At 37.4% G+C, this 18,377-nt stretch overlaps 2 protein-coding genes across 6 annotated transcripts; both read left to right on the forward strand.

Annotated features, from left to right (window-relative positions):
* The first annotated feature begins 214 nt into the window (after positions 1–214).
* Positions 215–4,144, forward strand: HCF109 (high chlorophyll fluorescent 109). The gene is made up of 8 exons (XM_021962731.2): positions 215–247; positions 350–570; positions 893–964; positions 1,351–1,571; positions 1,904–2,107; positions 2,933–3,148; positions 3,312–3,498; positions 3,635–4,144. The coding sequence occupies exons 2-8, from the start codon at positions 405–407 to the stop codon at positions 3,937–3,939; spliced, it is 1,371 nt and encodes a 456-aa protein (XP_021818423.1). The 5' UTR covers positions 215–247; positions 350–404; the 3' UTR covers positions 3,940–4,144.
* A 2,228-nt stretch (positions 4,145–6,372) lies between these two features.
* Positions 6,373–18,359, forward strand: DCL2 (dicer-like 2). Of its 5 annotated transcripts, none has more exons than XM_088254341.1 (23): positions 6,374–8,075; positions 8,271–8,360; positions 8,658–8,835; positions 9,159–9,272; positions 9,784–9,918; positions 10,165–10,249; positions 10,354–10,418; positions 11,402–11,542; positions 11,892–12,020; positions 12,104–12,233; positions 12,335–12,434; positions 12,666–12,879; positions 12,966–13,126; positions 13,345–13,563; positions 13,669–13,880; positions 14,000–14,274; positions 14,367–14,788; positions 14,964–15,067; positions 15,522–15,718; positions 16,123–16,332; positions 16,540–16,950; positions 17,366–17,644; positions 17,819–18,359. In XM_088254341.1, exons 2-23 carry the CDS (start codon positions 8,275–8,277, stop codon positions 18,158–18,160), a joined length of 4,209 nt encoding a protein of 1,402 aa, XP_088110467.1. In that variant the 5' UTR covers positions 6,374–8,075; positions 8,271–8,274; the 3' UTR covers positions 18,161–18,359. The 5 variants fall into 5 exon arrangements, with proteins under 5 accessions (XP_088110468.1, XP_088110467.1, XP_088110465.1 ...); XM_088254339.1 differs by having other exon boundaries at positions 6,374–7,836; XM_088254340.1 differs by having other exon boundaries at positions 6,374–7,836; positions 12,684–12,879.
* Positions 18,360–18,377: the final 18 nt, after the last annotated feature.

Consider the following 18,377-nt stretch of genomic DNA (forward strand, 5'->3'; position numbering starts at 1 on the left):
AACGACATAAAAAGTGATTCTCCATAGAAGTAGAGGTGCTTCTTCATAAAATTGCTTAAAATTACTAAAGTGATTAAATGAAGGAGTAATTATTGGTATATCCACAATCACTCCCAAACGAGCCCTAAATGGTGGACTTGAAGATGTCACGATTATAAGTTATAACACACTATTACTTACATAATAAAATGGTTAGATTTTGCCCTTAACCCGTGGGTACTCGATACAAACCCAAACACCACACAAGGTAGGACGACTTTCTTTGTTATCCATAGCAGACAAACATTTCTACAGTTTTTATTTATTTATTTAATACAAATTTCGGTTCGTCTGTTTTTTTTTCCTCCAGGATTTGAACTTCTATCACCTATTCCCTAATCAAAGTTGAAGCCGAAGCCGCAGCGATGGAGGCTCATCTGAGACCTCTCTGCAGCCCAACAGCCATCTTATGCCCCAAGCCTTCAAATCGCAAACTACCACAGTTACTACAAAGGCCCACTTCGTATACTTCTCGTTTTTGGCACACTGTCTCTACAAAGCTTTCAAGCTCTTGTCGATTTCCTCCTACTGGTGCGTTAGTTTGAGCTTTTCAGTTTACGTACTTGTCTTGTGTTAATCGGTTTTGCTTTCTCTGTGTTTCCATTTGGAGCTATATGGCGGAACTTATGCGAGAGTATATTGCGTTTGTTCTATTTTTCTATTTTGTGATTGTGTGAGATTATATGTGCCCGCAGGAGCTTCATTGGTTTTATATATTTCATTACTTTCCTTGCTGGGTTTTCATTGGTTTATCCATATGATTATAATGGTTATTGTAGATAATTTTGATTCTTCAAATTTTCAATTTCGGATTGTTCAAGTTGTTTTACAGTTGATGTTTGATTTGACTCAGTTTTACTTGGGACACCGGAGAGTCAAGTAAGCACGGGGCTCAACACCGACACAAGAGAATGGGCAATGCAAGGTCTGTTTGGAGAATTTTAGTTTGATATTGAATTAGAGCATGCTTGAGCAATGAGAGGTTAATCTCCTTTTCTCTTCGGTTGACAATGCCTAAATGCCCTGAACTCTCTGTGTGTGTGGGCACACTTGGTTTTGAGTATTGAAAATCAAGGAACGTGGTGTTTATTTGGCATTCTTATCCTGTCTGCATATTTTGGAGCATGAATTTCAAACTTAAGTTTCAGTGTTGTCTTACCATTTTGGAGCATGTATATCATGCATAAGCTGTTATTTATTTTTCTTTAAACGCAAACTGTGGCTTGCAATCAGGAGTTTGGTGTAAGGACGTTACTACTTGCATCTACACATCAATCATACAATGTCATAATTTCATCTTATCTGTCACAGATTTTTATTTCTTAAGAAGAGATGTTGAAACCACGGCGGCACGTGTTAAAGAGATAAGAGACTCTGCCTGTCTGCAACAGTTAGAACAAGAAGTTGCAGATTTGGAGTTGAAAGCAGCTGATAGCTCCTTTTGGGATGACCGAGCTAAAGCTCAAGAAAACCTTTCGGCCCTGACTGATGTTAAAGACAGGATAAGATTGCTGAATGAGTTCAAATCACAGGTCAGTGCACAAATTTCGTTTAGAATATTGTTTTTGCATCAATTTTTTTTTTGGGGTGCCATGGCGTCATGGTTGTTTTTCAGGATAATAAGAGTATGCTTGAAGTGTGATATGACGATAATTATTTATGAAGTGTTTTAATATGATGACATTTTATAGTATTTTGGTGACATTTTATAGTAATGCTCTCTTGCCAGACAGTAAAATGTCAGACTATCTAGTAGGAGATCATTACTAATTTACTCTACATATATTTACTCATTTGCAGATAATGAATATCAGAAAGTGACCTCCTCTTAAATTGCATTGTGGATAAAATACATTGGATGCAGGTTGAAGATGCAGAAACAATAGTCAAGCTAACTGAAGAGATGGACTCTGTAGATAATGGACTTCTTGAAGAGGCTGCCAGTATCATCAAGGAATTGAACAAGGGACTGGATCGGTTTGAGTTAACTCAACTTCTTTCTGGACCTTATGACAAAGAAGGTGCTGTCATCTTTATTACAGCTGGTGCTGGAGGAACTGATGCACAGGTAATTAGAACAATAAAAAGCAAGAGCAACAAGTTCTCTGGGTTATATTACTTTAATGGAAATGTTACATTCTGCGAGATGCATATATAGGTGGTGAGTTTACCATTTCGACCAAGAATGTTGCATTGTTCATAAATGAAATTCTTTCAGAAATATAAAAGGCAGCTATCTGTTTCATAGCTGACCAGAAGTAGTTTACCGCAGTATGTTACTACTGCTGAGAATACTGCATGGGGCTAGTTAAGCTATTTTAGCAATGACTGAATTGGCATCCACTATTCATTTCTTTGGCTGGACTTCTGCTTGGTCCTTTGATGGTGGTGGTAAAGTTAGAGGAAGTTCATTTTCATATGGTTACTTACAGGCCATGTCCCCATGTTAATGTTTAGCCTTGATAGCGCCACACCCTTGTTTCTTCTAGTTCCATTTCTATCAAAACCAAAATTTAACTCCCATAGGATCTTTCTTGTATTCCTCTTTAGGGCTTTAATGAAATCTAAAGCGCCATTATGTGCTTTGTGGTTGTTTTTTTTCCTTCCAATTTACTAAGGGTTCCATTCTGTTAGCTGATTATTTTTTCTGAGTAGTCATTATCTGATTTTTATGTGAATATCCTGACCACTGAAGGACTTAACACATGAGAAGTATATAAGGTAAAAGCCTCAACACATTAGATATAGCCCAAAAATTGATGGATCAACCATGTGCGTATTTTTACGATTATGTGTTATTTATAAGTTATAACATGTCCAGGTTAGTTCACAAACCTTTTCTCAGTTATATGCTTATGTTTTTCTTGTAAACCTTTGATAATTTTCAGTGCAGGATTGGGCTGAAATGTTACTCAGGATGTATGTGAGGTGGGGAGAAAAGCAGAGATACAAGACACGAGTAGTTGAGAAGTCCCAAGGAGAGGAAGCTGGAATTAAGTCAGCGACAATTGAAGTTGAAGGTCGTTATGCTTATGGTTATTTGTCTGGGGAGAAAGGAACACACCGCATTGTGAGGCAGTCCCCTTTTAATGCCAAAGGTCTTCGCCAGGTATCTATCTTGTAAACTATAAATTATTAAACATATAATGCCAGAGGTCTTTGCCAGGTGTATATTCACACACATACATTTGAGGGTGTGTGGGGTGTTAGGGGAGGGGGGTGGAGTTGCCGCATATATCCTATTGTATGTTCTAACTTGAAGTTACGTGCAGACAAGCTTCTCTGGTATTGACGTCATGCCTCTTCTACCTGAGGAGTCGTTGAAAGTTGATTTACCTGAAGAGGACCTGGAAATAAGTTTTTCAAGGGCAGGCGGGAAAGGAGGGCAGAATGTGAACAAAGTTGAAAGTGCTGTCCGGATTACTCACATCCCCACTGGTGTTACTGTTCGCTGCACAGGTTCCCTTAGCCCCATAGTTTGTTTTTAGTTTTCACCATTAACCATCCACTTGTTCAGTTATTAACTTTGTATTATAGTTCATCTGATTGAAAACACAACCGCATGACCTCTATTTCTTCTTTGACTACAATGCAGAAGAGAGATCCCAGCTTGCAAACAAAATAAAGGCTCTAAGCAGGTTGAAAGCGAAGCTGTTAGTGATAGCTGAGGAACAAAGGGCATCAGAGATTAAGCAAATACGAGGAGATGTAGTGAAGGCAGAATGGGGCCAACAAATAAGAAATTATGTGTTCCATCCGTATAAACTGGTGAAGGATGTAAGGACAGGATACGAGACGTCGGATATCACTAGTGTAATGGATGGTGATTTAGAGCCTTACATTAAAGCTTACCTCAAACACAAATACAGTATGAAGGTGACTGCTGCAGGTGTAGTGTAGGTGTAGCTACTCCTTACTCCTACTAGCTAGTTATGAAAATTCAGCATATAAGATTTGGGTTGGCACATAACATGCTTTGAATTGTATTGTATTGTATAAATGAATCTTGTCTTGGATCAGGAGGAGGTAGACAATGTGGTCTTGTTAAATTTACCCACCATTTAAGAAATAGTTGCGTGCTTCTGAAAGCCCATTGATTTCAAAAGATATGTTGTACCTTTCTTTTGCATTGGGTCTTTGTTGTGTGTATTGGGGGTGGGGTGGTAAAAATATGAACAGTGTTGGGCTACAAACAAACCACGAGAAATAAAATAAAAGATATGTCGGGGACAAATCAAGCATGAATAACACCAAGAAGGAAAATCAAAAAGCATAAGAAAGCTTTCTTGTGAAGTATAAAGTAACAAAAAACAAAAAGATATCACTCAAACAAAATTTCAAAGCCTCTTCTCTTGGGTAAGTAACACCAACCATCCCCTCTCTAATATCATCAATTGCTGCAAATTAAAGATTCATGGTTATTGGAGCTGCGCTGTCCATCATATCTATCGAGAGATGAATACTGCTGCGGATGCCTTGGCTGCGAAGAGTGCTGATTTGGCCCGTGGCATTCATACTTTTGATCTGTGTTTCCCTCTTTTCGGCCGGGTAGGCCGATGGAAGGAGTTTTTGGTCCTTCTTCTCTTGAGATGCGTAGGCGTGCCACCACCAAGCCACTTGATGGCTTGGATGGAAAAATCGTGTGAATGTGTTTGCGCTTCTGACTTTTAATCAAACGATTGATCGGCCAAGCAAGGAACCTCCTCTTGGCCTAGGTTCTTTTTCTTCCTTGAGGACAAGGATGATTGAGCTTTGTATGAATATTTTTAGGATTTTTGTGATAAGTGTAATGAATGTAAAGGCAATAAAAGAAATGACAGAAATGTAAGTGCGATAAACGAAATGACAGAAATGTAAATGCGATAAAATAGATTAAAGCGATAAAGACTTGAATTAAATTCGAATGTAAAGACAATTGAAATTAAATTGCAAGAAAGTAAGCTTACACTAGGAAAACGAAGAACTTGGATAATATGAAAAGCTTGAAAGATAAAATCCTAGACTATGAATTGAAAAGTACAGGATAAAGAGATAGATTTTGTGTGTTTAGTCGGAGGTCCTTCTTTCTTCATCTGATGTTCTATTTATAGAGCTCCTCAGCTCATGGGCTTGGCCATTCAACTAACTCTGCCTTGGAAATCCTCCCGATATTAATGCCTTCCGGAGCTCGAGGCGTGAACTACCCGATGTCTCGGAAATCTTCCCAATGTTAATGTTTTCCTGAGCTCTAGGCACGAGCTACCCGATGTCTTGGAAATCCTCCCGATGTTAATGCTTTCTTGTCTTTGAACTCCGCCACTTGTAGGAAAACATCTGCTGAAAACATCTGCTAGAAAACATCTGCTGAAAACATCTGCTAGAAAACATCTGCTGACAACATCTGCTAGAAAACATCTGCTGAACTTCTGAACTTAGTTTCGTAGGCTGAGCTTTGGACTCGATTTGACACTTGGTGAGAAGTTGTGGACTTGGAGCTTCTGACTTGGTTAAGACTCCCACCAACGTTAAGTGACATGTGAACTCCAAATATTTGGATGTCGGCTGCGTGGGCTCCCCACTCAACCAGACATCTTAGCTTTTTGTCTGTCGCATGAAGCCATCTTGGTATGTTGGTCTGGCCTCGGTAGCATACGGCATTAGGGTTTGATTAATTATATATAAAAAATAAAACAAGACAAAGAACCTCTCAACCAACACTTTGGCCAACTTTGCAACCAACGATTTTGGCCACCTTTGCAGCCGCTATTTTGCATCCAACACATTGCAACCCACATTTTGCAACCCACGTGTTGCAACCCATCACTTTGCAACCCACATTTTGCATCCAGCATTTTGCAGCCAACATCCCAAGCTTTCCCACGTTTTGCATCCCGCACGTTGCAACCCATCACTTTGCAACCCACATTTTGCAACCCACATGTTGCATCCCATCACTTTGCAACCCACATTTTGCAACCCACATGTTGCAACCAACATCCCAAGCTTTCCCACGTTTTGCATCCCGCACGTTGCAACCCATCACTTTGCAACCCACATTTTGCAACCCACATGTTGCATCCCATCACTTTGCAACCCACATTTTGCAACCCACATGTTGCAACCAACATCCCAAGCTTTCCCACGTTTTGCATCCCGCACGTTGCAACCCATCACTTTGCAACCCACATGTTGCATCCCAAGCTTTGCATCCCACATTTTGCATCCCAAGCTTTGCATCCCACATTTTGCATCCCAAGCTTTCCCACGTGACTTGCTGCTTCCTTTGTCCAAATGTTAGTCAACAAAACACCACTTTTGACTGCAACTTGCATTCATATATATAAATAACAAGACAATTGGATTCCAACCCAAACACTTGCAATCCAATTTGCAAAGAGACCAAATACTCCAGCCGACCAAGTTTGGGAATGCCAAAGTAAACCCACGTGGGTCCTCTCATTTCCAAGCCATTTCTTCAGCCAAGTTCAAAACCTCCCTTCTTGGTTTACATGCTGGCTACATTTCTTTTCCTCATTTTCTTCTTCCTCCTTCTTCTTCAAGACTCAAAACCGAGGGCACTGTTCAGAAATCCAGAAGTCATATTTCAGAAGCTCCAATCAGAAAACTTCCTTCATGAAAGTTGTTCGTCTACCTGAGGACTAAAATCTATGAAATTTGTAGATTGTTCTCAATTTTCCTGATGCCTCAAAACGGGTTTCCATCTTTTGTGTTCAGCCATGGCTGCTGGGTTTCTGCAGACTCGGTTTCTGCATTTGATTTTAATATGTGATTCTCGGATGGTTGTGATTGCTTCACGAAACTTGCTCGAAATTGTGTTGGCTATAACATATCCAAAATTGAAGATCATCCAACCGTTGTAGTTCCCCCTGCCTTTATTTTTCTGAAGTATGGACTTGGAGACCACTTGACTTAGCTTGGATTTGGAGACCACATCCAAACAATCTGCCCCCGACGTTTCTTATTGACACTCTGGCTGCTGATGCCAATGGCACCTCCAGACCTCGCCTTCTCCTTTCGTAGCCTCTCTGTTGCTGGGTTTTTGCCCCTCCTCCTATTACCCCCCCCAAAAAAGAAAAGTGACAATGTTGTAATTTCAAAGCAAGAAGAGGTCTTGACGAGTGACAATGTTGTAATTTCAAAGCAACTACGTACATGATATCATATCGTATTACTATTAGGCTGCGTTTGGTTCATGGGAAAGGAATCTTGGGGATGGGAAACCAATTGCTTTCCCATGTTTGGTAAGTCAGGCATGGAAAAGCGTTGCCTAGCACATGGGAAAATAGGAGGGAAAGTGAATCATTCCTTCCTACTTGGGAAGGGAAAGTAAGACTAACTTTTTTTCTGACTAATTTGTCCTTACTAACAATTCATAATTACAGTTTTTATCCAACAATTATTGGTATTTTTTTATTATTTTAATAGGGGTACAATTGGGAAACTAAACAAAATTTATTTTTCATTCCTACTCAAAACAAACATGGGAAAGGAAATAAAGTGATATTTCCGGGTCACTTTCCCGGCATTACCAAATATGGGAAAGGAATCACCATTTCCCATCCCTTGGGAAATAACATGGGAAATGATTTCCTATTAAACCCTTCTTAACCAAGGGAGGGACCCACAAAGTCCTTCCCCCTTCTCCAAGAAGGGAGAGAATGTAGGAAGAAAGGAGGAAAGAACCCAAGGAACTCTCTCGCTCTCTCTCACTCTCTCTCTCTCTCTCTAACTTTATATTTGAATGAGGATGAAGTTACAGGAGGGAGGGGGGGCTGCTTCCTCAGTAAGTTGTCGAAGGTAGGTGACTTAGCATCATCAGGGGCTCTTCCCTCTTCACTTTATTAAATTCTGATGTAATTAATCCCCCTCCCCCATAAATCTCATACAGATACTTTGCTTTCCTTCCAGTCCCTCAGAATCAGCTTCTTCTTCTTTATTTACATTTCCAACACAGCACAACACACACACACACTCTATCTTACTCAACTCTTACATCATTCTCAGCCTCTGCTTGGATCACTTTCTGTGAGTGTGAGGTGAGTGCCGAGCCTCCCTTCTTCTGCCATGGCTTTGGCCTTAGCCTTCCCTACATTGCTGTTTCTTTTCAATTGCTTTCTTGTTTTTTTTGGCTTTTCATTTATGTTTTAGTTACTCGTAAGTGTCCGTGAGATACAGAGAAAGTGAGAGTCTCTAAACAAATGCCTTTGTGTTTTTTTTTTTTGGAATTTCAGTGAAATGATGTCGGCAGAAGCTACGGAACCAGTTGACATGGAGATGGACGGAACCCAACTATCTGCTGATCCTCTCCCATTCGCCAGAAGGTTGATTTTTATTTTTTCCTCCTTTTCTTTTCATTGTTTGGTTGGTGAGAAAAATGAAGGAAAAGGAGCAGGATGAGGAGAATGGATGCTTTCTTTATTCGTTAAGAAATTAAAATTTCATTCAATTCATATATAGATTGTGATTGCCCTCAGTTTGCTTCTTGTTTGTTTGGTTAATCCGGAAGGAAACCAAAAGAACGAGTTTTCTTTCTAAAGGAAGGGTTAATGAATTTATGAGTCCTGCATTTTTTTATTTTCCTTCAATTTTAAAATTTCTATATTTCTGATTGCTTACAGTTACCAGCTAGAAGCATTAGAGGCAGCAATTAAGCAGAACACAATAGTGTTCTTGGAGACTGGCTCTGGAAAGACTCTGATTGCCATCATGCTTCTCCGGAGCTATGCATATATGCTTCGCAAGCCTTCTCCATTCGTTGCCGTCTTCTTGGTTCCTCAAGTTGTCTTGGTCAAACAAGTATGCAATTTACAACTCTCTGTCCCTGTATGTGTGTGTGTTTTGGGCACTCACGCCTGACATTTATAAGTTAGATATTGTCATATTTATGCAAGTATTCTGTGAATTGTTGATATCACTTTTGGCATTTTTCACTAAGAGCTGAAAATTGAAAAATGTACTTGTTCTATGGTAGTTATTTAGACTAAAGTAAAGAATCTCTACATTTCCTATTCCTGCTATATCACGGATAATAGATTTTTGGGATCCTTAGATATATCTGCGAAAGGCTTAAAGCTAAGGTTCTATATTCCTCTTATTCTTGCTGTGTCTTACAATATTAGCAAGCTGAAGCTGTGAAAATACACACTGACTTGAATGTGGGAATGTATTGGGGAGACATGGGAGTTGACTTCTGGGAAGCTGATATGTGGAAGCAGCAAATAGAAAAATATGAGGTGGGAGTTTTGACTTTTTCTTTCATACGTATATAACATATATTTGCAAATGTCTTATGTTATTTTATCTTAGAAGCTGCCGTATTTACTCAGCTCATTTGGACATTTCATGTGATCTTAGTTTTGAACATCATGTTTTTGGCTGCTTTGATTTGTTTCATATTTTCTGATTTTCAAATTGTGTTATTTGAAAACTGTTTGATGACCAAAAGCCATCTGATGTTTTCTAAAAGGAATATAGAAGTCAAAAAAATCTTTTAAAAGTGGCTTGAACATGTTTCTTAAATGTCTAAAATGCCTGATTAAAAACAGCCAATGACAGTTACTGTGAAGCAGTTGGTAAACAAGCTTCCCAAATTACCAAGAGACATGATCAGTGCTTCAAAGTTTCAGTTTTTCCTCTGTCAAATGGGTGTTTAGTATTTTCGTGGATCAAGAGTAGAGAATTGTGTGATATTTGTTAACATATGCCAAACAATATGTTCTTTAACTTTCAGCTTTATAACTGTAGGTGCTCGTGATGACTCCTGCAATACTGCTTAGTAATTTGAGGCATAGCTTCTTCAAACTAAGCATGATAAAGGTTTTGATTCTCGATGAATGCCATCATGCGAGGGGTAACCACCCATATGCTTGCATAATGAAGGTGAGCTGTCTATCATTTATTTGTTAACTTTTTGTTCATTGCCAAAATATTTATGATATCGTCATGGGAAACCTGGTTGAACATTGATTAGTTCTTAGTATTTGTTCTGTGGCAATGTGACGTCACACTAGCAATGCAAAAAAACTAACTGAAAGTACTGTTCCCTATTTGTGTTGATTCTTCTTCATGATATTGTTCCGTTTACAGTGCATGCTTTAATGCTTGAAGGATTTGGCTGATGTGCAGGACTTCTTTCATCGTCAACTACATTCTGATGCAGCTGAACTTCCAAGAATATTTGGAATGACTGCTTCCCCCATAAAGTCAAAAGGTATATTGCCTTGAAAGTATTTTATATAATTTATATCTACCATATTATTAAATGCTTATCCTTTTTATTCTGTTTTTCATGAAAATATATATTTTTGGATATAGGTGGAAAGTCAGAGTCATTCTATTGGAAAATAATTGATGAACTTGAGGCCCTGATGAATTCAAAGGTTGATTCTGTTCATTTGAGGAAAATCTCTCATGTTTCCTCTCCTATTTTCCTTCTTCCTCACCCCTTTTTTGTTCTTCAAAGCTTTTAGTGGCAATGGTAGACTAAAAAACTTTACATAGTATCAAGTTAAGAGATCCTAAATTTGGATTCATGCAATTGTAACCCCCTAATACATGTATAATTATGGGACCCTGTGGTGGTGGAGAGAGGTCCATATGTTAGAGAAGTGCTAGAATGTGGAACAGTTAGTGGCCCATTTCTAAAAGCTCAAGCTTTTGAGAGTAGTGGTAAACCAACAAAACTCGTTAGTGCTTATATGTTTGACTTGAAAGGTAAACATTACAGGGTCTATAATTGATAAACTGTTTTAGTTCTTGAATTACTGTAGCATTGTATTAGGGTTACCAAATATAGTTGATTCCTCAAAGTAGAACTCTAGACTCTATTTCTCTGGTCCTATTAAAGATAAAAAAAACCTTTTCTTTTGTTGATGTCTAGGATGTTTAGAAATATACTTATAGCCATCTTCCATGTCCAAGTTGAATCTATTTGTCGTCATCTTGCTGCCATGGAAGTGTATGGTACTTTCCCTTTTGGTGCTAGGGAGTTGAATGCATATGTTTATTGAACAAAAACTTAATCTAATATTGGTTTCTTCATCTCTCATTTTATGTGATTTCCAAAGGGAAAGTCCTTGGAACCTTTTTACGTTTGTTTGGATGTGCCTAGAGCACATGAATGTTCTGAACCATCTATTTGTTAGAAAATGTTGTATTTAATTATTCATTTTATCATGGTTCGTTGTAGACATTTTTCTTGTTCCTTCTTCAGCTTTCTTCATACATGAATATTTACTCTCCATAGCTGAATTGCTTTACAGTAGTCTCTTCTTCATTATTTGCGGCTTTAATCTGTCATTTCTTCAACATGTTTAAGATCACTAACCCTTTTCTTTCCTCCGCTTTGTGTTGATGGTTCAAGGTGTATACATGTGTTAGTGAATCTGTGCTTGCTGAGTTTATACCACATTCGACTCCAATGTTTAAATATTACAGGCACAAGGAGATTCCATATGCCTTGTATGCACATATAACAAACCAGTTGAAGAATTTGAAAGAAAAGGTGTGTATTTTTAATGCAATACTAGAATTGTTTTTTCCCAGTATGATGCATGTAAAAAAGGGAAATGAATAGAGGTAGAGGATCATCTGGCGATTTCTTAGCAATGAGAAATAGCTTTTTTGGGGCTGAAATTTTGTGCAAACCTCTGTAATTCAAAACTTGAATGAATATTCATGCTGTACTTTCTTCTTTTCTTTCACTTGGAGGTTAAGGAGTGTAATGTTCGTGTCTTTGTGATTGTTTTTTTAAAGGCATATATTCTTCTTTAATCCTATTTTCGTACTTTTTAATTCGCAAAGCGCTAGAATGTTTCTCTGATAGTATTGGCAATTGTTTTACTGCTTTCCAGCATGAACTGTCACTAAAAAGTTTGGATCTCAGTCAATCTACATCAGAATCCATAAGCAGAAAGATGATGAAGTTTTTTTCTGCTTTAACTTTTTGTTTGGATGAACTTGGTGTTTGGCTGGCTTCAAAGGTATTAATCATCGTCCTTGGTTTTTCTTTAGCTGTCCTTGGAAACGGGTAACAGAAATAATTGGATTTGCATTTGAGAAACAGGCTGCTTGGTCCTTTTCACACAAAGAAACTGACTTGTTTTCATGGGAGAAACTGGATGTGTTGGGTGATAAAATTGTTAGAAGTTTTAGCTTCGAAGCCTACCAAGCATTTGCATCTTTTCTACCATCTGGTATGTCTATTTAAGCTCATTTAAGTACTTTTGTGATTTTGATTTGTCATTACTGCTTACATTGTTTCCTTCTTTCCTTTTCCTTTACAACTTTCCTTTAGATCCAAAGTGGACTATTGCTGATGATGTTACATACGATTTGGATAAGGGGTTTCTAACTTCCAAAGTTGTCTGTCTCATCCAATTGCTTCTCGAATACAGGTTGGCATGGCCTGAGTGACTTTTTATGTTTGTGAACAAATGTAGAATGGTTTGGAATTTTTTCAGATCTAGATGTGTTCCTCATTTGGAATGTACTTCTCAATTTTTTTTCTTTGGGTAAATCAATTGCCACACTCTCAGATTTACTCACACACACACATATATATATATATATATATATATATATAATGTTCAATTATAATATTACATTTTCCCTCATTTGAACTTTAGATGTACTGAATTTCTTAGGGGATTGAAGGATTTGAGATGTATAATATTTGTGGAGAGGGTTATAACAGCTGTCGTCATTGAATCTCTGTTGAGTAAATTTCTTCCTAAACACAATGATTGGAAGACAAAGTATATTGCGGGAAATAACAGTGGGATGCAATCCCAAACCAGAAAAAAGCAGAATGAGATTGTTGAAGAATTTCGTAATGGCATGGTATGCTTACTTTTGTCCTTTCAGAATTACAGTGTCATGTCTCTTACCAATTGCCATGTCTGATCTTGCAAATGTATATGTTTCAGGTAAACATCATTGTTGCAACATCGATTCTTGAAGAAGGTTTAGATGTTCAAAGCTGCAATTTGGTGATTAGATTTGATCCTTCTTCCACTGTTTGTAGTTTCATACAGTCTAGAGGTCGTGCAAGGATGCAAAACTCTGATTATGTATTAATGGTGAAAAGGTAATTGTTCTAATTGTATAATTTCATTTCCCATACGACCTCTCATATCTGTTTGTATGGGGCATGGATTTGAAAAGTCTCCCTGAAATTAATGTCTTCCCTAACTTCTCTCTTGGTGGCATTGTTGCTGCTTATGAAACTTGACAAGTTTGTCCAAGGAATTTCAGATTTTACTCTCTTAGTTTGTGTACTTTGTCTAATCTTTTTGGTTTCTTCAGTGGCGATCGGAATACACTTTCTCGACTACAAAATTATCTTGCAAGCGGAGATATAATGAGAAAAGAGTCCTTACTCCATTCTTCTCTTCCCTGCACATCTCTGGAAATCGATTTGCAGGATGATGACTTTTATCGTGTTGAAAGTACTGGAGCAAGCTTGACCCTTGGTTCCTCTATTCAGTTGATGTACTTCTATTGCTCACGGCTCCCTTCTGATGGGTTAGTTTAGTGGAGCTGTGGAACACTCTATACTTTAATGCTGCTAAGTATTCCATTCATTAATTTTTTTCATATGATTTTTTAATTTCTTACACTCTTTTTCAGATATTTTAAACCTGCTCCAAGGTGGGATAAGGAGACCTGCACTCTGCATCTTCCCAAGAGTTGTCCAATACCTGATGTTCATGTAGAAGGAAATTTTAAAATTCTGAAGCAGATTGCATGCTTTGAAGCTTGTAAGCAACTTCACCAAATTGGCGCTTTAACAGATAATCTTGTTCCCGATATTGTTGAGGAAGAAGGCACACAGGAGCTTGGTAACCTCTCTAACCTTTATCTGCCTATGCTTTGATTGTGTCTTATACATGTAACATTATTAGATTGAAACACTCGCTGTTGCGTAAATTTATTTTTCTTCCATTTTTGTTGTGTGTAGGGTGTGAGCCTTATGATGATGTACAATCCAGTTATGTCCCAGTCGAACTGGTCAAGCCTTTTTGCTCAAATGATGCTAGTATATCGTATCATTGTTACTTAATTGAGTTGAATCAGAATTTTGGATATGATATTCCAGTTCATGATATTGTACTTGGTATGAGGAGTGAGCTTGATTGCGATATTGCAAATATGCATTTTGACTTAGAAGTTGGCAGGGGTACTTTAACTATGAACTTTAAATATGTTGGAGAGATTCATCTTAGTTCAGAGCAGGTAATGTTTTGTTTTTTCGTTACTTTTTTAGTATTATAAGATGCATAAGATAAATTAATGTGTTACCCTGTTTGTATGATTTTATTTGGTAGGTACTTCTTTGCAGAAAGTTCCAAATCACAATTTTCCGAATTCTAATGGATCACAATTTGAATAAGTTGGAAGAAGTTTTAGATGGACTTTGTTTGGGAGGAAATATTGGGGTTGATTATCTTTTGCTCCCAGGGACCAAAGTACCTCAGAGACCTCTGATAATTGATTGGAAATGCATTACATCTGTATTGTTTCCATGTGAAGAATATTCTAAGGATCATGTAGATTGTTCTCTACCGAATTGGATATATACCAAGAGCGGTGTTGTTTGTACTTGCATGATCCAGAATTCCTTGGTCTGTACTCCTCATAATGGTACCTTATATTGCATCACTGGTTTGTTGGGCGAGTTGAATGGAAACTCACTTCTTAGTCTTAGGGATGGCAGAGCCCTTACCTACAAGAAGTACTTTGAAGAATGGTCTGTGTTTTTTCCGTATGCCTTGTATTTGCATGTCATTAATGAACCTGTTTTTCCAAAAAGAAAAGAACTTAATGAAGTATGCAAAAAGAAAAGAACTTCATCAACTTTGAGTGTGTTTTATATAATAACCTAGCCATTTGTGAGTAACTCTAATATTTTTCCCTTATTGCAGGCATAGGATTAACTTGTGCTTTGATCAACAGTTGTTGCTGAAAGGGAGACGTGTTTTCCAGGTACAAAATTATCTTCAGAGGTGCAGACAACAGACAGAAAAAGGTTTGATATTCTTTCATATTTTATGTTAGATTCTCATGTAGATAAGAATGCCCAAGTGTTTTGTAATACTAATTAGTCTTGTCTGTTATGTTTAGTTGTCCCCTCGTGAGTTGTACAAATTTAAGTTTTGTCTTTTTTTTTTTAATCACTTATTCAACCGAAAAGCAGTGGATTTTGAATGACTACAATCAGTGAAGTTTTTTGGATATCTTTAGCAATGCATTTTGATTCTGTAAAGAGCACAAAATTCTTGCAATTTGACATGACATTTCAGTTATTAAACCAGAAGGCCACTTATGTGGCCAGCATGCATGGGCTTTTCATAAGAATGAGGTAAAAGTTTGAAAATTGCTCAATGGTATCACTTAGGGCAATTTATTGTGTTTTGGATCCAGTTCTTGTTTCTCATGCTTAATTATTGTTATAATAAACTTAATGTGTTTTTTTGTTGCAGAATCGAGTCATACATCTGTTGAGTTGCCGCCGGAACTTTGCTCTATAATTATGTCACCCATATCAGCCAGCAGTTTATATTCTTTCTCGTTTATTCCATCAATTATGCATCACCTGGAGGCTTTACTTCTTGCTGTCAACTTGAAAAAAATTGTTTTGGATAATTGCACGCAAAATATTATTATTCCAACGACTACGGTAAATATACTACATTTTTAATAGTATTTTGATACTTTTTTTTTAATGAATCATTTCTGAATCGAGAAGGCACTTTTCTTTGCACACAACTCATTAAATAGGGTTACTTATGACGAGCCTTCCCTTGGCTTCTCTTTTACTTCTGCCTTTGTGTTTTCCTGTTATAAGACAAATTGATTATTGTTAGTGGTTCTACGAGTATAATGGAGCAAGGTTTGAGTAAAACATCTGAATTATAGATAATATATCAGTAAACATGTTGTAGTCTTTGTATCATTAAGGTCTTGGTATTTTGTCACTTGAATATGGAAGTTATATCAGTAAACAGTAAACATGTTGTAGTCTTTGTTTCTTAAACTCCTTATCCAGAAGTTTTTGATTATTTTATTGATACGTACATGTAGGTCTTGGAAGCTATTACAACAAAAAAGTGCCAAGAGAAGTTCCATTTGGAATCCCTAGAGGCGCTTGGAGATTCCTTTCTAAAATACGCTGCTAGTCATCAGCTCTTTAAAACCTATCAAACTAATCATGAAGGCCTTCTCAGTGTAAAGAAGGACAAGATAGTTTCTAATGCTGCCCTTTGCAAGCTTGGATGTGAACGCAAACTTCCGGTAACATTTATTTATTCTATTTTCTGTTCGTGTTCTCAATTTTGTTACCCTCATTAGTTGTGCTCATAAAACTGTTATCAGGATGATGTAAGAACTTTTTTCACAGCTTCCTGACACCAAATTCATTTCCGCTTATAGGTTTTGTTGATTTTTAAATAAATCATTTTCTGTATTTATGACTCGTTTGCCATTGTTTTCATATTGTAGGGCTTTATACGTAACGAGTCTTTTGATCCAAAAAAGTGGATTATACCAGGAGATTATTCTGAAAGTCATTTACTAAATGAGGAGTTGCTTTCTAGTGAAAGAAAAATGTACTTCAGGGAAAGAAGGAGGGTAAAAAGCAAGAGTGTTGCTGATGTTGTTGAGGCACTAATTGGTGCATTTCTTAGCACTGGTGGTGAAATAGCTGCCATGTATTTCATGAATTGGGTTGGTATAAAGGTTGATTCTGTCCGTATACCATATGATAGGCACTTCCAAGTGCAACCAGAGAAGCTTGTTAATGTCAGACATATAGAGTCCCTATTAAATTACTCATTCCGTGATCCTTCTCTTCTAGTGGAAGCACTAACCCATGGTTCATACATGCTTCCTGAGATTCCAGGATGTTATCAGGTACATACAATGACGATGAAATTCATTCCATCCGTATCATGTATGCCAACTTCCTCATATGTGATATGCTAACACATTAACAGTGCTTCTTTGCTTAAATTGATTTGATTTCTACTCTCATTCTCTTTTCCCTCTCTATCCCTCCCCTCTCTCTCTCTTTCACTGACATGCATGAAAATACAAAATGTACTTTATTCCATTTCAATCTTTTGGGATTCTGTCTGTTGGATGCGCCATATTTTACATTATGGAAATTTGATGCCCTACGCAGCAGTTTTTTGTGCTCATCCTTGCTTAAACATTTTTTCAGAGTCCATGATGCTCTTAAATCATAGGCCAAACATGACTATCTCATGATCTGTGATCTTTCGATGTATTATCTGTTCTTCTCAGAAGTATATTCTTTGTTGTGCAGCGGTTGGAATTTCTTGGGGATGCAGTGTTGGATCATCTAATTACTATTTATTTGTACAATAAATATCCAGGGATGTCACCTGGAATTTTAACCGATATGAGGTCTGCTTCTGTGAACAATGATTGTTATGCTCGTTCTGCTATAAAGGCTGGATTGCACAAGCACATCCTGCATGCTTCACACAAACTCCATAAGGATATAGTTTATACAATTGAAAACTTTGAGCGGTTATCAAGCGAATCAACTTTTGGATGGGAATCTGAGACATCCTTCCCCAAGGTTTGTCACTAATACCTACCATGCCCATACCCTCAATATGTTTCTCTGCTGCCCATACTATGTAATTTTATAAGAATAATCTAAGTGACGAATGTCAACAATTAATCCCCTAGAAACAGGTACATGGAGATGTATGGGGTTTTCATAATATTTTTCCGTTGATGTTTGTAACAGGTACTTGGAGATGTGATCGAGTCTCTGGCAGGGGCAATTTTTGTTGATTCTGGATATGATAAGAAGATTGTCTTTCAAAGTATAAGTCCTCTCATACAGCCTTTGGTTACTCCCGAAACGATGAGGCTCCATCCTGTAAGAGAGTTGAATGAACATTGCCAAAAAATGCATTATAATTTGAAGAAACCCGTCAAGTCTTTCCAAAATGATGTGGCTACCATTGCAATAGAGGTCGAAGCTAATGGGTTCACATACAAGCATTCATCAACGGCTTCTAACAAGAAGACAGCACTCAAACTAGCTTGCAAGGAAGTTTTGAGGTCCTTGAAAGAAAGTATTTAGGTTAGGATGTTCTCTAGCGTACATTACTTACATAAACATAGCTTGCAAGAAAGTATTAGGAGGAATAATTTGTTTTACTGTATATTAGGATGAGAACCAGGTGTATGTAAGTTGTTGACATTTCTTATTCTCAGCCTTAATTAAGAACTTTTGGCCAACATAGGAAGCAGATATTTGCATTTATTAATTATTTTCTCAAGTTGTCGGCCTTGTTCAT

The sequence above is a fragment of the Prunus avium genome, chromosome 6 (genome assembly GCF_965620075.1).
Source record: "Prunus avium chromosome 6, drPruAviu1.hap1.1, whole genome shotgun sequence".
Classification (NCBI taxonomy): Eukaryota; Viridiplantae; Streptophyta; class Magnoliopsida; order Rosales; family Rosaceae; genus Prunus; species Prunus avium.